This window comes from Barbus barbus (assembly GCF_936440315.1).
Source record: "Barbus barbus genome assembly, chromosome: 1".
NCBI lineage: Eukaryota > Metazoa > Chordata > Actinopteri > Cypriniformes > Cyprinidae > Barbus > Barbus barbus.
Window position 1 is genome coordinate 20744334 of NC_136729.1, and position 17865 is coordinate 20762198.

General features: G+C 37.4%; 1 protein-coding gene across 1 annotated transcript in view; it reads left to right on the plus strand.

The window, feature by feature from the left end:
* Positions 1-17865, plus strand: part of LOC306865242 (uncharacterized protein) — a 67812-nt gene that overhangs the window by 24468 nt on the left and 25479 nt on the right. Inside the window, exons 4-13 of the mRNA XM_079409736.1 lie at positions 2342-2518; positions 2600-2723; positions 3329-3422; positions 7480-7566; positions 8170-8286; positions 8742-8840; positions 11199-11347; positions 15078-15216; positions 15852-15974; positions 16276-16467. Of these exons, the coding sequence (XP_079265862.1) occupies positions 2342-2518; positions 2600-2723; positions 3329-3422; positions 7480-7566; positions 8170-8286; positions 8742-8840; positions 11199-11347; positions 15078-15216; positions 15852-15974; positions 16276-16467 (1301 nt within the window). The remainder of the gene's footprint in view (positions 1-2341; positions 2519-2599; positions 2724-3328; positions 3423-7479; positions 7567-8169; positions 8287-8741; positions 8841-11198; positions 11348-15077; positions 15217-15851; positions 15975-16275; positions 16468-17865) is intronic.

A 17865-nucleotide genomic window follows, 5' to 3' on the forward strand; every position in this document is an offset into this window, starting at 1 on the left:
TTAGTTCTGAAAGGAAAATTATCTTTGGACAATGCTTCTCTAAGATCTATAAAACCTCTTGAAAAGCACTACAGACTTTAATGAGAATCCAGTCTGTGAAAGAGAGCGCTGATGAGCTGGGCAGATGGAACATGCACACACACGCACACATGCATACGTTTACAAACTGACTAAAGAAGTAGATGGTATGGATAAGATACATAACATTTCCAAAAATGTTTGATTTGTGACTTCTTGTCCAGACCTTGCATTAACTGATGTGTGATCTTTACAACAGACACATGTCCACACATTCATTGGGCAGCATGTAATTGCAGTTTTTCTGTAACAATAAAAATAACGAATGTGTCTACTGTATGGAAATATATTCAGTATAAATAGCATCTTTTAGAGTTGTCCCTAATGGTCTGACAGTTCAGTGTCCATTGGCACTTCAGAAAGAAAAGAAAATCAGATAGAAAGGAAAAACAATGCATGAAGAATAAAGGCTGAAGACATGGCCCATGGCCAGACTGAACTCCAGACTGTGGTAAGAGAGTGTGAATCCAAGACCCTCTGTCTGGGGCACCACTCAGCTCCTCAGGGGGCTCGTACGCTCGACTTCCTCAATGTGAGCATTCTCTTGCGAGGAGGATGTTGGGTAGACAAGGAGACAAACAGAAAGCAAAGAGAAAGTGGGGGTAAAAAGTGGATTTTTTTCTTATTTGTCAAATTTATTGTAACTTTTATCTAACTGAAGAAGTACATTCCATTTTGTTTAGATTTCCTTTCTCAGAAGCTCACTTCAGCTGTTCCAGCTCAAATCCCTTCTGAAATATAGCAATCTCAGCCAGATTATGCTTCAGAGCAATATATACTTGTTTTCCTTGTCCTTGTACAAGCTGTTTTACGACTCCTGGAATTCCCAGGCCTCCATCTCATCTGTTTTTGATCTCAGTATCTATTTTCTGCACAGCAGCAGCAGTGCGTGGCAGTGTAGCGAAGCAAAACTTTAGGTTTATGACTGTCAGAAGTTGATCTCCATTTATTTCTGAGCCCTATTGTGTGCTCAGGTTTATGGGGCAGAGATCCAAGCCACCCTATGATACCTGGAATGCTTAAAATTAACCAGAAAGTTTGTGTGGCCAAGTTGCATGATGGTACAGATTGGGCAAATGCTTACGCTCCATTCAATCGTCTCTGCTTTTCTGTTTGTTAATAGAGGATTTAGAGAATGTGGGTCTACTAACTTTGTATGTAAAGAGATCCATCATGTGAAAAGACTCTGTGTTTTCAGAGTCTGAATAGCTTTGTGTTTCATGTCCCAGAGATTTAGCTTTTTTTTTGGTTGCAGAACTACATAATACATACATAGCTCATAAACATACATAGTAACATGTAACATAATAGGCTATAAACCGTACTAACGGTATTAGTTAGATGTGTTAGCCTGTGTATTCTCCCACGATTCTGAAAACAAACATTATACAACCAAACGAAACATATAATTTGAGTTTGACTAAATGTTTTATTTAATTTTGAGTATTTATAAATGTCTAATATGTTATAAATGAGTCTATTTAAAAATATTTATTAATTGAATTAAATTCATTATGTAGCTAATACATCATTTGAAAAAAAATTTAAATAAATGAAGACTTGTTTCGTCCAGAGTTTTTGAACAAATTTCTTGAATGATTCAGACATCAGATACATTTAACAGTCACTGTTTGCCACTTACTGGCATAATGTAACATATATAATATATATTTGAAGCGTATCATTAGTTCCAAAGGTTAATTACTCATTTTGATCGCGGCTGTCGCAATATCCAAGTCTATATCCGGATTAAAACCTTTTCTCCCAATACTTCCGTTATTATTTAATGTTTGCAACACAGAAATGTAGCCTACGGTGTAAGTAGATTGTTTGTGTAGACTGTTTGAAACATAAAGCATATGATGAGCGCTGCTCTCTCTGGATCAGCGGCTGCGAGAAAGCAGGTTTAAATATTCCAATGTGATTGTGTTTTCAAAGGTTTAATAGACATCACTGTCATTTAGGAATAAGATCGCGTGTGTTTTAATCGAGATCGCAATCTTTTAATGATTAATACATATGAGCCAATAGCCTATGCTTTTTTTGTAGCCCATGTCATATTTGTACCAGACCTCAAAAGTGGGCCCGGGCGGCCCCCCCTGCTTCCGCAACCCATGTCTACAATGATAAAACAGATAGTAGATTGACTATTGTCAACGTTTTTATACTGACTTGTAATGGGTTTCTGTGTTTACATTTTAGGTGTATGTGTGTGCGCACCAGTGTCATTTGTGTTGAAATTACCATTTTTTTTATATTCCAGCATCCAGTCAGGATGTAGACAGCATTGTTTCCCACCTGTCTTCTAAAACCCAAAGTGAAGACCTCTCAGCAGTTCCTTCACCACTGCCGCCCATCTACCAGAAGACCCAGCCTGTCCAGAGTGAGGCTCATGACATCAATCCTGATGTCCTGAGCTCAGAAGTGCTGTGTCTGCCTGGTGAGGATCTTCTTTTAATGCTATTAATGTGTTCCTTCCATCAATTTGATCCAAAAGCTCATCTTTTGAAATGAAATTTAGGAACAAGAGATAAATCAGGCCATGCCCTTGTGACAGTGACCATGAGAAACACTATCTGGTTGAATCCGAACTGCAATAGCGGAGAGCTGGTGCGGATCATGGTCTACTTCTTCAGTACACTCAGGTAAACTACATTTCTGCTTCTAATCAAGGTGCACACTTCCATTCAAAAGATTGTAGTATAGTAAAAGCAATAATATTGTGAAATATTACAGCATAATGACTTTTCTAAATGTAATTTTTCTAATAGTTAAATTTAATTTTCTTGTGATGGCAGAGCTGAATCGTCTTCAGCAGCCATTACTCCAGTCTTCTGTGTCACATGATCCTTCATTCTAATCTGCTGATTTGGTGCTCAAGAAATATTTATCAATGTTGAAAACAGTTGTGCTGGCTAATGTTTTTGTGGAACTCATGATACATTTTTTAGGATTCTTTGATGAATAGAAATGTCAAAAGAACAGCATTTATTTGAATTTTTTTACTGGTACTTTTGATCAACCTGATGCATGCTTATTGAATAAAAGTATTAATTTCTTTCCAAAACTTAAAATCTTACTGACCCCAAACTTTTGATCGGTAGTGTAGGTGTTTTCTCTCCAATGTATTAGACAACAGACTTTCTACTTTTATCAACCTGTGTTGTTTTTGTATTTAGAGTAACACAATTGTATGTGTGATTTATTTACCCATTCTTCATAAAACATGTGACCTTAATTTGTCACACAGGAAGGAAGTTAGTGCTTTGGGACTGACTGTCCTGGTGGATGCCCGCAGGTGTTCTCCTGTCCCTGCCCTCTTTAAATCCTTCAACATCCTCCAGGTAAGAACCAGGGGCGATTCTAGAATTTTTTTTTAATGGGGTGGCATGGGGGGGCAAGAACCAGTCAGGGAGGGGGGGGGGGGGGGCATGGGAAAAGTCATGTACATGAAGAAACATGACATAATGAATTCTCTTTCAAACGGTGCTGGTGCATCGCAGCAACACAAATAAGCACAAACTCAAAGGAGCTTTTCAACACACATTAACGTATTTAATATATAAATATATAGGCCTATAGTTATAATTTAATACTTACAATGAACAGAGATGTGGTCTGCACAAGGTGGGCCAAGCATATTTTGAGGGAGGCCGGTGCCACCCCGTGCCAACCCTCTAGACACGCCCCTGGTAAGAACACCCTGACAGTATGATTTGCGATAATGCACACATATACAGTCTGCCATTCGTTCATAACCTCCAGAGAATCCTACACACTGAGAACTGTCACATACCGTTCACATCCCCATAGCGTTTCCTTTCCCATACTTGCTTCAAAACAAAATGGAATGCAAACTTGCCTTGAATCCTGATATTTAACTTCAACCAGACATCTGCTACTAAGGAATTCAGAAGACAGCTTACTAAACTAAAGCAAAGATTTGAGAAAAGTTTCCATCAACAGAATCAGTCATTTTTGGCTAAAAAAGGCAGCAAAAAACAGCACATCATAAATATTAACTGTGATTTACCAGCTGTGGAAATAAATAGTTGCATTCAGAAACAATTGCACAATAGGACATACTTGCACGAGAGAAAGAGAGAGGGAGGTGGGTTTGGTTTTCCTTTGCTCATCTGGGATTAGTTATTTTACAGAATACATCAACTTTTATTTATTTAGTCATTTAGCAGACGCTTTTATCCAAAGCGACTTACAAATGAGGACATAAGAAGCAATCAAAACCAACAAAAGAGCAACAACGTGCAAGTGCTATTACAAGTCTTGGTTAGCCTGACGCAGTACAGATAATTGTTATTATTATTTTTTTATTTTTTTATTTAATAAAATAAAATTAGAATAGAGAGTGCTAAAGTTAGAGGGTCAAGTAAAGATGGAACAGATGAGTTTTTAGCCGTTTCTTGAAGATGGGTAAGGATTCGGCTGCCTGGATTGAGTTGGGCAGGCCATTCCACCAGATGGGAACCACCACTGGCTCTGCACCCCTTTACCTAAATTCATTACTTCAGACTTATGTGCCCTCTAGAAGCTTCTTTCTTCAAGTGAACAACGCAAGCTTCTAGAGAGGGCACATACGTCTGAAGTAATGAATTTAGGTAAAGGGGTGCAGAGCCAGTGGTGGTTCTGTAGGCAAACATTAATGCCTTGAATTTAATGCGAGCAGCTATTGGTAGCCAGTGCAAATTGATGAACAGAGGCATGACGTGTGTTCTTTTCAGACTTTTGACATGAAGAGCCTGGATTCTTGCTTGTCAGTAGTTAGTTAGATTTAGATTTAATCTCTGTTTAAATAAAAGTTAATCTTTTACAAGTGTAGCCTGGCCAGGATGGCAGTAGAGAACACAAACATCATATCCTGTCAGATTTCATTATATACATTAATTTACTTTGAGTGTTTATGAACAGTGGATGGCTTATGTCATCTGAGTGGCCTTAGACTGTTAAAAATAGTCAAGTGAACTGATTGAATCACCTCAGAAGTCATTTACATGAGGGATGTGAAGAAACCAGTAAATAATCCCTCAGAGATACTGCAGGAACTTGATTCCTGAGCACATTTAATGGAAGTAACTTTAGAGTTTGTCCCATGAACCTTAATGCAGATTAATGCTGCTTTCTTCTCCTGCCAGCAGCCTGCCCCACTCTAAAAGACTGAGGATGTGCCAATGCTGACTTCACCATTTAGACTTCCTGAGTGAGATAGAGAGCAATAAACATGAGAAGATTATATTTTTAATGGCAATGTTGTTTTAAATAGCACTGAGCCTCTATAAGAAGTTTTCATTGTCTGTACTCATTTGAGCTGTAGCACAGCTGCAGAAATTCCCTGTGTGACCTTTCCTTCGTTTATTCATTTTTCTCTTTTCTTTGATCTTTTATCTGTATCTGTGTTCCATGTTGGACACCATACAAGTGCTGTCTTGTGGAAAAGGTGGCTTTACTGAATGTTTTTGAGATTCCTGATGATATGCTGCTAAACCATGTGAATGTCACGTGTTGGAGCACCCTTCAATGTATTCAGGGTCAGTGCTAACACTGACAGATGAGATCTGTCTGAATGAATGCATAGCTCAGTGACCGATCCTCAGGGAACAGACACGGCCTCTCCTTCCTCCACTGATACTATCATCTTATTATAGATGACAATTGCACTTTTCCCTCAGGCCTCTGTATTCAAGTAGATAAGTTTGAATCATGGCCAACCAAGGAATTGACTTTCTTTTGCTTTATAAACTGATTTGGCAATAATATAGTAATGGTTTGGTTAGAAGACATTTTTAATTTGAATTTTGAGGATGGGAGTTTCATCAAGAATATAAATTTGTCATGCTGTTTCACCTGGTTTACACTACCATTGAAAAGTTCAGGGTGGGTAAGATTTGTTTAATGTTTCTTTTGCTCACCAATGCTGCGTTTATTTGATCAAAAATACAGCACAAATGTACTTTTTTATAATATATTATATATAATGTAATTTTATAATATAATAATTCTTCTTTATGATTTAAATATTAAACTTTTTCTGTTTCAATACTCAATTTATTCCTATAATGCCAAAGCTGTATTTTCAGCAGCCATTACTGCAGTCTTCAATGTCACATGATCCTTCAGAAATCATTCTAATATGAATTGATGTTTTAAAAAAAATCTTACTTTCGAACATTAGTGTATATAATGATTGATATATTTGTAGTTGTGACACGTTTGAGTTATATAAACATGTCTATTATATTATGTTATATTAAACATGTTTGAGTTATATAAACAGTCGCATAAAAAGGTATAATCCCAAAATATTCTGTTCTCTGCCAGGCTTTTGTTAACCTGGAACAGTCCCCACATTTATCATTCCCTCTCTTTGGCCCCCACATGACAGGGGAAAACTGGAAAGATGATCCAGCCTCACCATGTATTCATTATTTTAATACACTCAAAAAGCAACGTGAAAAAGAAAACTGCAGTGCATCGTTTATATAGTAGGCAGTAAATACCAGCGGTAATTATGTCTCAGCGCTGAAGAGTTTGTTGATGTTTCTGGAACATTCCTTAGTAAATATGCTATTGTTTCATTCCAGCAAAGCTTTTCTTCCTTGTGTTCAGATGTGGCTATGATGGCATGATAATGCGTGCATGATCAGTATGCATGATGACATGCTAGGAAACAGACAAAAACAGCTCTCAAATGGCATAAAAGACTTCTCTGGTCTGTTTTTACAGAGTGTTGTTTTTCTGCTCTTTTGTTATGGGGCATACAACTCATTTCACTCACACTGACAGAAAGCTTTTATTGTGGTTCTTGAGGCACATGACAGAAAATGGTCTGCTAGGTTATGTAACCTTTAAAAACTTCTGTTAAATGACACAATTTATGCATATGCATAGTTTAAAGTTGGCAAGTAAATCACCCTATCTATTTTCTATCATATTGATCTTACAATATATCCATACGTTTCAATTTTTTGTTTTTTTTAAATGTCACAATTGTTAATCAAAATGTCATAACTTGATCTTCCGGTGAAACGATGGAGTTTCCTCTGGTGACGTAAGCTAAAGTTTTCCAAACATTTTGTTTACAAAAATTGACTACAAGCTCGAAGCTACAAGGACTACAAGCTACAAACTGAAGAATATCAAATCTCCACCCTGCATTATTTATTGGGTTGGGAATTTAAGGAATAGTCAAATAGTACAAATACTGTATTGACAACATCTTTATCAACAGAAATATATATATAATTATGTTTAAAGTTTGATTCAGTAATCTTAAATGACTGCAAAAGCGTTTTTTGGTCAGTAGGACTGGGAACTCTGGTTTAGTCAGTGAAATGTGTGTTATTTATGGTGCTATCTGTGATTATATAGTCTATTCAATCTCTACAGGAAGCCATGCCGGGATGCATCCATACAGTTCTGCTGCTGGCCGACAGAGATCTGGCTCAACGTGTGGAGAAAACCACTTCTTTACAGGTAACACACAAATATTACCTATCACCTGTAACTTGCCCTGACTTTGCAGCCACAGTAAAACTCAAACAATAACAGCAGAGGACAACATTTGTGTCATGCGCCACATGTGAGAGCTGGTAGGGTGGAAAATACAAACATAAATCCATAGTTTACACTTTAGGAGAGGAAATGGAGGTCAATTTTGAACTTTAGATCATGGAGAACAATGTCAGTTTACTGAAGGTTTCTACTTAGTGCTAAAGGAAAAGAGAAAAACATCCTCTTATAAAATGTAGCTGAATGGTTTTGTTCCAGAGCAGTGACCCCCTTATAGAAACAAACTGCATCCAATAGCACTGACAAGAATCGGGCTTTTAGATAGTTACTATGCACTCTCTGAGAAATAGATTACTATTTTTAAGCACAAGTGTTTAAAGAGACGTCGCTTGTGCATGAGACAAATGAGGCTGCCAGAGATAGACTCTTGTAGCTACGTAGGAAAGTGCTTCATTTGAGAATGTCATAACAGCTGAATAGATAATTGTGGCATCTGAAGTGTTTATGATAGCACTGCAACCCAGAAGCTAAACCTGACGACTGTTGTGTTCTTTTGGTATCTGTCAGGTGGAGTTGTTGACATCGCTCAAGTCTCTCTATAAGCATGTGGACATCGCTCAACTCACCACTGAGTTTGAAGGCACTTTCCCTTATTCCCACAGCAGCTGGATCTGTTTCAGAACGGTGAGAAAAGGCTAAAGGCTGGAATATGCTACATGTCTTTTACCCTGAATCCACTCAGTCAGAGGATATAAAATATGCTTTATATTTTTAGCCAATTTAGGACACACATTGTTTTCTGTATTATATTTGTCGTGCACCTCCTAAAATAGAGGCACATGTTTTGCATATGTAACAACTTTCTGTTGTGTTAGGAATGACTAAGTTGTGATAATATAAATTTTGTATATTGTATTCCAGCCTTAATATGGATTAATACAGAAATAAGCCACAAGAGGCCATGCAGCTATAATGAAAATGTATTAAAATCATCACTCTTCCAAGGAGCAGTTTTATATTTACCATTTAACTTTTAAATTAAGATATAATTCATTTGATGTGCAGTCACATATGTTGTACCACATCTGACAACAGTTTATTTATTTTTTGTTCCTATATTTCTTTCTTTTATATTTCAGAGGCTGGAGCAGCTGACCAGCCATTGCGAGGATGCTGTGAACCTTCTTCAGAGCACCATCAGCAAACTGGAGTCCACAGTGCTGCCACCTACAGCAGAGGTACTGCAACAGTCAATACAATACTTCTCTAAAAGCAGCTCAGCTGAGCAGTCTCACAGAAAACACTTTGTCCTAGCCCTGTCCAGAATGAGAGTGCTGTCCATGTATATACTTTGGCAGACTCTTTTATCTAAAGCGGCTTGTATTAAAGGTATACATTTTTGTCAGTTCTTGCATTACCTAGGTACCGAACCCAATGTGTTTCTATGCTCTGTTGTTTGAGGAATATATATTGTGGGTACTTTGTCTGTGATCCACTGTGATCTACCTCAGGAGGGCATCACCATGGCACTAAAATCTTCTATTCTGAGTCTGAGAGACTTCTATTCTATTTCCATGAAGTAGAGCAGTGGCACTGGTGTCCAGTTACAGTGATTTAAAGACTGTTCTATTTAGAAGAGATGTCTAGTTTTGAAAAATAGACTTCAGTTTGTGTGTAGTTGGGGTTAGTGTGTCAAGGCTTTGACTGAGTTGACCTCTGGCTGTCACAAGAGGTCACGAAGGACCTTTTTATCCACAGGCTTCTGGGGAAAAACAGGACCCCAGGAGAAATAATGATCTCCCAGAGGAGTGTTTATCTGAAGCCATCTTTAAAATCACTTACCAAGGGTTTATTTGAAGAGTAGAATGGAGAGGCAGAAAGGGTCCGGTGGTTGAGGGTATGGATATCTGCTTGACTTTGTCCTGAATGCTAAAACAGCCCCTCTTGTGGATGAAGTGATGCTTAGGTAATAGAATAGAAGACCAAAACAAGTCTCGGCCTGTGCTCTCATTTCTCAGCCGTTTCTCCTTTCTCTTCTGTCCTCCGTTAATCTGAATGTGTGCCCTCTTCTTTTTCCATGTCTTTTCACTGCGATTCTGAGATATTTTCTCCCTGTATTTTCACATAAACCTCACATACGCTCAGTTTTTCATCCATTTAATAGTTTATTATACTGTGTTTATGAAGAGTTTTAAAGCAGTACTGTAAACAAAACTGCAAATAGGCTTTAAAATAGAAACGTTCACTGACATTTGTAATTCATGTAATTGCTCTACAGTTTCATCCCACTTCACACACACTAATTAGGGTGTAGACGTAAGACAGTAATTATGAGCTTTTTATCACTTTGGGTACTTTTTCAAATTCACTTTAAAAAGGCTTTAGTTAAGGTTCCTGTGGTTATTGAGTATAATATAACCTTTTCTTGTTAGCACCTTATAGACTTGGCATAGTGTGGTCAGACCACCATCTGCATCATTGGGTAGGTATTATGGATGCTTTTCTGGGTGGTACACACACAAATAGACTCATACACACCAAAAAAGTATTACACCACAAACACTATTACAGACAATTTTTTTAAGTTTTTAGATTTTAATGAAGCTGACGTTTTGCTAATTAATGACCCTTGTTTACTAACAAGAACCACTTTCAGAAGTGGTTTCAGTACATACAGTACATTTGTCAAGGAATTTTCAAAAACATAAATGTGTGCCAAGTAACGTGAACCATTTTAAACATTTTACACATGAAAAGATAAAAAAAAACACTAACGTTCAAATTCATTGTTTTTTTTGTTGTTTTTTTATTCAATTAAATTGAAATTATTCAGCAAGGATGCATTAAATTGATTAAAAGTGACAATGCAGTTTAAATTGTTATAATAAAATCTAATAAATACTGTTTTTTTTTTTTTTTTACTTTTCATTTAAAGCGGTCATATGACGTTGCTAAAAAGAACATTATTTGGTGTATTTGGTGTAATGCAGTGGGTCACCCCTTCATTGGGTTCTGTCGTGTTGAAATCGGATGACCAGCCAATTTAGGCTTATGTAATAAGCAACTTATGCTTATTGACAAATACACCTGTGTGCATTTCTACAGGATATTTTGTTAACTTTTGCTCTATCATTATGCTGTATCTACACCAAAGGGGGGCAGTATATAAAGTGCAATACAAGTGTTATATTGTTGTTAAGAAAGACTAAAAACGCACACACACACCCGAAGGTGTGGCAGTTGCGTGTATTACACATTGTACTGTAGCTTAAGCTCATTTGATCATTTAATGAGTACAAACATGAGCTGGTATTACATGAAGGAGGTGTAGCTATTTAATGAATTAGAATGCCTGTGTGCGTGAGAGTGTGTACAGGTAATATTTGCTGCTCCAGAAACCACAGGTATTACTCTCCATGTCGATGGAGTTTGTGAGACAGGGACATAATGATGGGGTGTGTGTTGGAGAATGGGCAGATATTACTCAGTGAGAACAGTAGATGTGTAAATGTAATAATAAGGTGTATGGGAATGTGTGGAGCTGTAGAGGAGTGTCTGTGTTTTATAGTAATCAATGTGTGTTTGTATGTTTGCAGGAGGCACAGATCTTATTGTGCAAGTACAGAGGGTTGATGAGGACTGTTCTGGAGGACAGCAGGTTGGTGCGGCTACAGCTGGAGGGAGGAGCTGCTCTGTCCCGTTTGCGAAAAGAAGATACCAGTGTCAGTCTGACAGAGGACTACAGGTGAGATAAAATCATACAGACAACACCTTTAACCTACTGCACACATAACAAAAGTCAGGCAACTTAAAGCTGCAGTCCGTAAGTTTTGCCTCTTTGTCGCCATCTCTGATTGAAAACCTGGAATTGCAGTTACTTGCGGAATTATCTTGCTTTCGTGGGGTTGTGAGTCAGCACTCTCCAGCGTGGATGAATCTAATGTTTTGAGGTGAATGTGTTGCTGTCAGTCACCGCACCGATGTGGATATTCACTGTACTTCAGAATCACAGATAGCCTATGTTTTGGAATATATGACCCAAATAAGAATTTTCTCCGTATATTGTCATCTGAACAAGTTCTGTACAGCCTAATATCTAATTGTCATAACATTCGAATTTCATATTAAGAAATTATTTTAACCCAAAAAGCAAACTATGCTCCCTTCGAACCGGTTTTCTTTAAAATACAAATATTGTGTAATCCCAGACTATCTCTAATCAAAGGCACATTTAAAACTGGAATATAATTTAATTTCATTCACATGTGTTTCATAAACACACAAACCTTTTTTGATTACAATCCGCCATCAGAATCATACATTTAATTATTCTAGCTGCTGTGAGCAAAAGCTATAAATGATTTGGCACCTGCAGGATCCTCACATGCAATATCCTAGAAGCCGGGACAACTTCTTTATGTTTACAGACGTGACATAATCACGTAGTGCCATGCTCGAATCTCCCACGAAAGCCTACCTGTTCCACTCAAATTAGAAAACATTATTATAAGCTAACTGTTGTGAATCTGGCTAAAGTAAGGCGATAGTTTTGACATGCTTTAATGTTCAAAAAACACATTATTTTTCAAATACTGTACATTATTATAGGTCCTCTATGCCCCGCCTCTCTCAAACACGTCGTTTTCTACAAAGTCCTTCCTTTCAACAAGCGCAGTCTGCTCTGATTGGCCAACTGGGATGGTGCATTGCGAAAACAAGCCGACAAGCACTCGTCGGAAATGTTCCTGCCTATATAGAACATTACAAATGAGCCACTAATAAAGTACCAGTAAGGATGCAGCCTAAATAGGTTCACTAGGTTTTGTAACAAAATTGTACAATTATGAGAGACATGAGAATGAAAAACAAGAGAGGGATAATGAGAGACAAAAAAAGTATTGAGAGCGTGGGAGAGCATGTTCAGACCTCTGATGATCAGGGCTGCGTTCAGCTCGAGGTTGAGGGAGTGTGAATGTTATTTCCCATAACTGAGCCAAGAGAAATGTCTTTATCTGCACACAATCATTTCATCCTGAAACATGCACACATAATCTCAGAGCTAAACAGACATCAGTATGCACATGTGTCTGTCTCTGATAACATAGTATGGTTTGCATGCAGCAGAGCTCTGTTGCTGCTTCCTGTTTGACTTTGCTTAAATCACACAGGCATGTCTGCACTGGCTTACTCAAGCACACTTTCAAAGCCTCCTGCTCAGACATTAACACTCAAATTGGTGTTTGTGAGGGTCTCTGGTGATAAAGACCCGTTGGGTTGCTCATTGAGACTGAGGGTTTGAATTTAGGTTTCCCACAGTCTTCATCTACTTAATAAACATGCAAGGGGCAAGCATCTAAGCCTCTCTGCTTTTGTAACCTGATTTACTGTCAGCCTTGTCATCATCCCTTTTGTGCCTTTCATATTAGGTGAAATTATAGTTTAAAGTCTGTGCATGTACTTGAAGTTGCTCATTTGCTGTCTAACGAATGCCAAAATGAAACCTTAGCTGTCTGAGCTGCTCACACACAAACGCATCACCTGGATGCTGATAGACACACAAAGGGCTCAATCTCACAGGTGTGACTGAGTCTAAAGTGCTTGACCATAGTGAACAAATCTGGCCCTTTTTCTGTGTTCATGACACTGACTTCTTCCCTCACACATAAGCCCTCTCAGTCTAGACTTTGTCTTTTTAACGCTTCCTTTGGATACTAAAGGTGAACTATGACCCCATGCTTTTTTTTACTAACTGGAATGATTATGCTATTACTCACCGGTGGTCCTCCAACCTGCTGATTTTTGTTTCAAATATACATAAATAGGAACTTTTATCTTGTTAATTCCTCTTTTTTTTCTTCTCTATAGTCCTTGTCAAACTGTAAAATATATATAGTATTAATAGTAAATAATTGTCACTATTGATCCCTAATAAAAAAAAAATATATAATTATATAATTATTATAAACTATAACATTTAGTGTAATAACAAAAATACTTGGCTATATTTTTATTAGTGCTTATTGTTGTGTATTATTTCTAATTAGTAGTAGTAAATTATAACATTTAATTCAATTAAATAGTTTATAAAATAGAAAATTAATCAGAAAAAATGTTTATCCATCAAAGTTTATTCATTTCATCTCTACCGAACACAATTAATCAACAGTGCTATGAATGCTTCATTGAGCTTATGATGAAGGCTTCCGATTTTTCATATATCCTTAGACTCTTATCTCTCTCGCTCACTCTTTTGTCATTCTCTCTTGCTGGAATGTCTTTGATATCTCCTGCATGCTGTGATAACCCGTGTTTGCTCTGGGTGTGTGCTGTGAATAATTGGTGGGTTTTGGACTGATTCTGAAGTCAATGGTTTGCCTCTCATTGTGTGTAATACTCAGATCGTTCCAACACTGAACTTGCATCAACCGAAACCCTAAAGTTCACCCCAAATTAAAATTCAATTATCATTTACTTTTCAAACCTATTTAACTTTTCTTTTTCCGTGGAACCCCGTTGCAGCTCTATTTCACACACTTATATTGAATAGAAACTAGGACTGTCAAACTCCAAATGTACCATAAAAATAACTTTATTTTAAAATGCTTATATGTGTATCTAACAGCAGGGTGCACAGTTCAGTATGTTGTTATGCATGTGCCACATGTCTGTCTGCATTACTAGTCTTACTTGCTTTGATAAGTATTTTGGCAGTCAAATGGGAAGTGGCACTCCTCAGAAATAGTTTCTATATTCTAATTTTGACATTGGTGTTATGCTCGGATCATAGAGAGGCTCACTCTTTGACTAAGTTAGTTGGCATATTGTTGAGGGGAAATGTTGGATAAATGTTTGACTCGAGCACAATACAGTATTGTGTAAGTGAACTACAGCAGTGATGAAGTCATCCAGTAGACATCGACCTCTGCTGCTGTGCACAGTGTGCTGTCAGTGTGTATCACAACGCTGGCAATTCACACAAACACACAGATACACAAAAAGCATTTTTACTTCTATTTTTCGCAGTTATGCATTTAAAGAAACACATTTCCTCACATACTATTTGTACAGTATCACTGTATACAATCAGTGAACATAGTTGACACAGTTTCTCTCATTTATAGTCTTTTTCTTTTCTCATACAACACACACACACACACACACACACACACAGACACAAACTCCAACTCTGCTCTATACTGTCTCCCATTGCCAGACCGTTCTGTAGAAGGAACTTGCACATCTAATTACATTCAAACTCTAAAAGCCTGGCCCAATCAATACGTACTGTAAGGCTGTCTTAGCCAATGAGATGAGAGTTCTACAAGAGTGTCTCAGCCAATGAGATTTGAGTCCTGCAGTCAGTGTTTTCTCCAAGCTCAGATGCTTGGAGTTTCTCCCAGGGATTAGAAACAAGTTCAAGACAATATGTAGACTACATTTAATAACTAAAGAAATCCTGTTTGTGTGTGTTTTAGAGATGCCATCGAGAGTGCAGGCTGTCTTTACAACCAAGTGGACGAGTTGGTTCACAGACTGGTGATGCTGTCCAACAAATGCACACAGGAACTGGAATTCATAATGGAGTTTAAGACTCTGGAGGAGGGATTCAGAGAGGTGAGGACTAAAGTTTTGCATTTGCTATTATGAACCGTATTCATGACAGATAATAATAACAGCTGCATATGAGAATCAGCAAGTGGCACCTATTCTTTAACGTGGCCATTTCTTATATTTACTTTGAAAATAAGTTGATTCATGTGCCATATGCTATATTAAATACTCTATAAATATACATTAAATATTATGCCTCATATTCAACGACAGGTTCAATCTGTATTCATAAAGACTAAGAGCTGCACACAAGCACACTGACTCACAAACAGCCATACTAAGCTACACACTGACCTGGTGATTTATTCTTCTGATTGTTTTAATGGATGATTGTGCCCAGGAGGTAGAAAGAGGGGGAAAAATCCTGTTGGCAAGGTTATAGTGGAATACTGCTGCTGAAGCTGCTGAAACAGATTAGCCAAGCATGCACATCACGAGAAAGTGTAATGTTGCACCATAGCATCTGTATCAGATGACAGACATGTGAAGGATGTGTTTGTGTGATTATGTTTCAGTCCACTGCCAAAGTCTACTGTCACAGTGAACAAAAAGCATAAATATGTGTTCTGGGTGAAACTAACAGAGTGAAGCTGGACTGTAGCAGGAATAACTGTTTGTATGTATATGTTGTCTCTTAGGTGAGTCAGTGGATAGAAGAAGTGGGCGAGACTCGTCTGCAGACACTGAGTGAGCTGGAAGATTCCTTGGAGCAGTTACATCATAAACAGACTGTCTTCAGAGAATTTTACACAGCTGCATATGTATGTCAACTCTTATTAAACTTGTTTTACATAGCGCTTTTTACCCCCTGCCACAGCTTCTGCATGTTGTTTCTTTTTTTTTCTTTCTTTTTTTTGCGTAGTCCTCATATTTTCTCAACAAATGTCTTTTGATGTTTTTATTTGAATTGAGAGGTAATATTTTACAGCAGGTGTCAAACATTTGCTTTATTATGTCAACATGAACTTCAAGAGCATTTGTAACTGTTCAAATGTAGTCACCTCAGTCACACCCTGTTTTCATACCAGTTCACTGTGTAATTCTGGGTGTGTGTGTGTTCAGGAGCACTGTAAGAGTGGAGAAGCTCTCCTTAAGCGCCTAGAGAAGTGGGAAGACATCTCTTCTGCGGAGCTGCAGGTGTACGAGGTGAAAGTACGCTCATTCTGGGTCCATCTACATGATTTCTCCCAGCGAGTGGAGGAAACCAAGGATAAAATTGACAAGACTGTTCGACTCTACGAGTTCTTTGACAAGGTGAGTGGTCATTAGTAGCTCATAATATGAACCCCACTGGAGTTCTCTGTCTTTCTGTTTTTAATTTGACTATTTAGGCTCACTTCTTACGTTTTTCATTTTTTACATTACATTATTTGTCGTGCTACTGGTATAGAGCTTGAACACCCTTTAGCTGTATTCTCTCTGTAATTGTATTGTAGTGTGTGAGAAGTTGTAAGAAGTTTTAGAAGATTTTAAGATTTGTTAGAGATGATTTGTTAAAAATGTTGTTCGTTGTCAGATTTCTTTTAGAAATAGGATAGTTCATGAAGAAATTAGGATAGTTCATGTTGTTCCAAACCTGTATGGCTGACTTTCTTCCGTGGAACACAAAAGAGGAGCAGTGTTTTTTTTCTTCATACAATAAAAGTCACTGGGGTGCTATGTTGTATGGACCCCATTTAGTTTTGAAATATCTTCTGTTGTGTTCAACAGTAATCATACAAGTTTGGAATGACACGAGGATGAGTAAATGATGAAAGAATTGACATATTTGGGCGACCTATCCTTTAATTATATGTACTAGATTGTTGAGGCTTTACTAGATATTGGTTTGGTGGATAATAAGAGATTATTCAGTGTACCAGACCACTGCTTTCTAATTATAAGGTGTGTAAATTGCTCAGAATTATTACCTTGATACATAAATCCATCAATTTGTGATCATTCTAACCTGTCTCACTAGTGAAGTTCAGTCAGTTTAGATGTGCATTTCCACTCTTCAATGCATATTTGTTTAGCCAGATATAGTTCATTATTTATATAAGTTTTGCACTTCTGTTTTCCTTTGCTGTATTATTCCCTGATTTTTTTTTTTTTATATATATGTATTGTAGGTTTTGTCATAACTTAATTCATATCATAGGTTGTTCTTGCAGGACACTTTTCTTCTTTTCTGAAAAATGAACGTGGTTTCAGTTAATTTAATTTAGTTAAAAAATTTTGTTAAGTCTAAATGTAGTTTCCCTATAATCAAGTGGGCTTGGCGACCCCTGGTGGGGGTCATGACCCCCAGGTTGTGAAACCTTGTCTTATTGAACACTATCTGTTCTCTGGTGTTTAAATGACCTCAGATGAGTGTTGAACAGTTTTTCATTTTAATTTGATTTTAGTTTTTTTGTTTAACTAAACTATTATCTTCCTATAATCAGAAGACACCACCATTTATAGTCAGAGAGGCCACCTTGGTCATCTTTTTCCCAAACAATGATAAATTAATATAAAAATTTTGGGTTAGAGTTTCTAAATAGTGTTAACCGATGGCAATGGAGGACTTTTTCATGTATTTTTCCATCAGACTCTAGTTTCTCTGAAGAGAATACAGTGTTTCTAAAGCACCAGCTATTACGGAAATCCCTGACTGTCAGTGATGTCAGG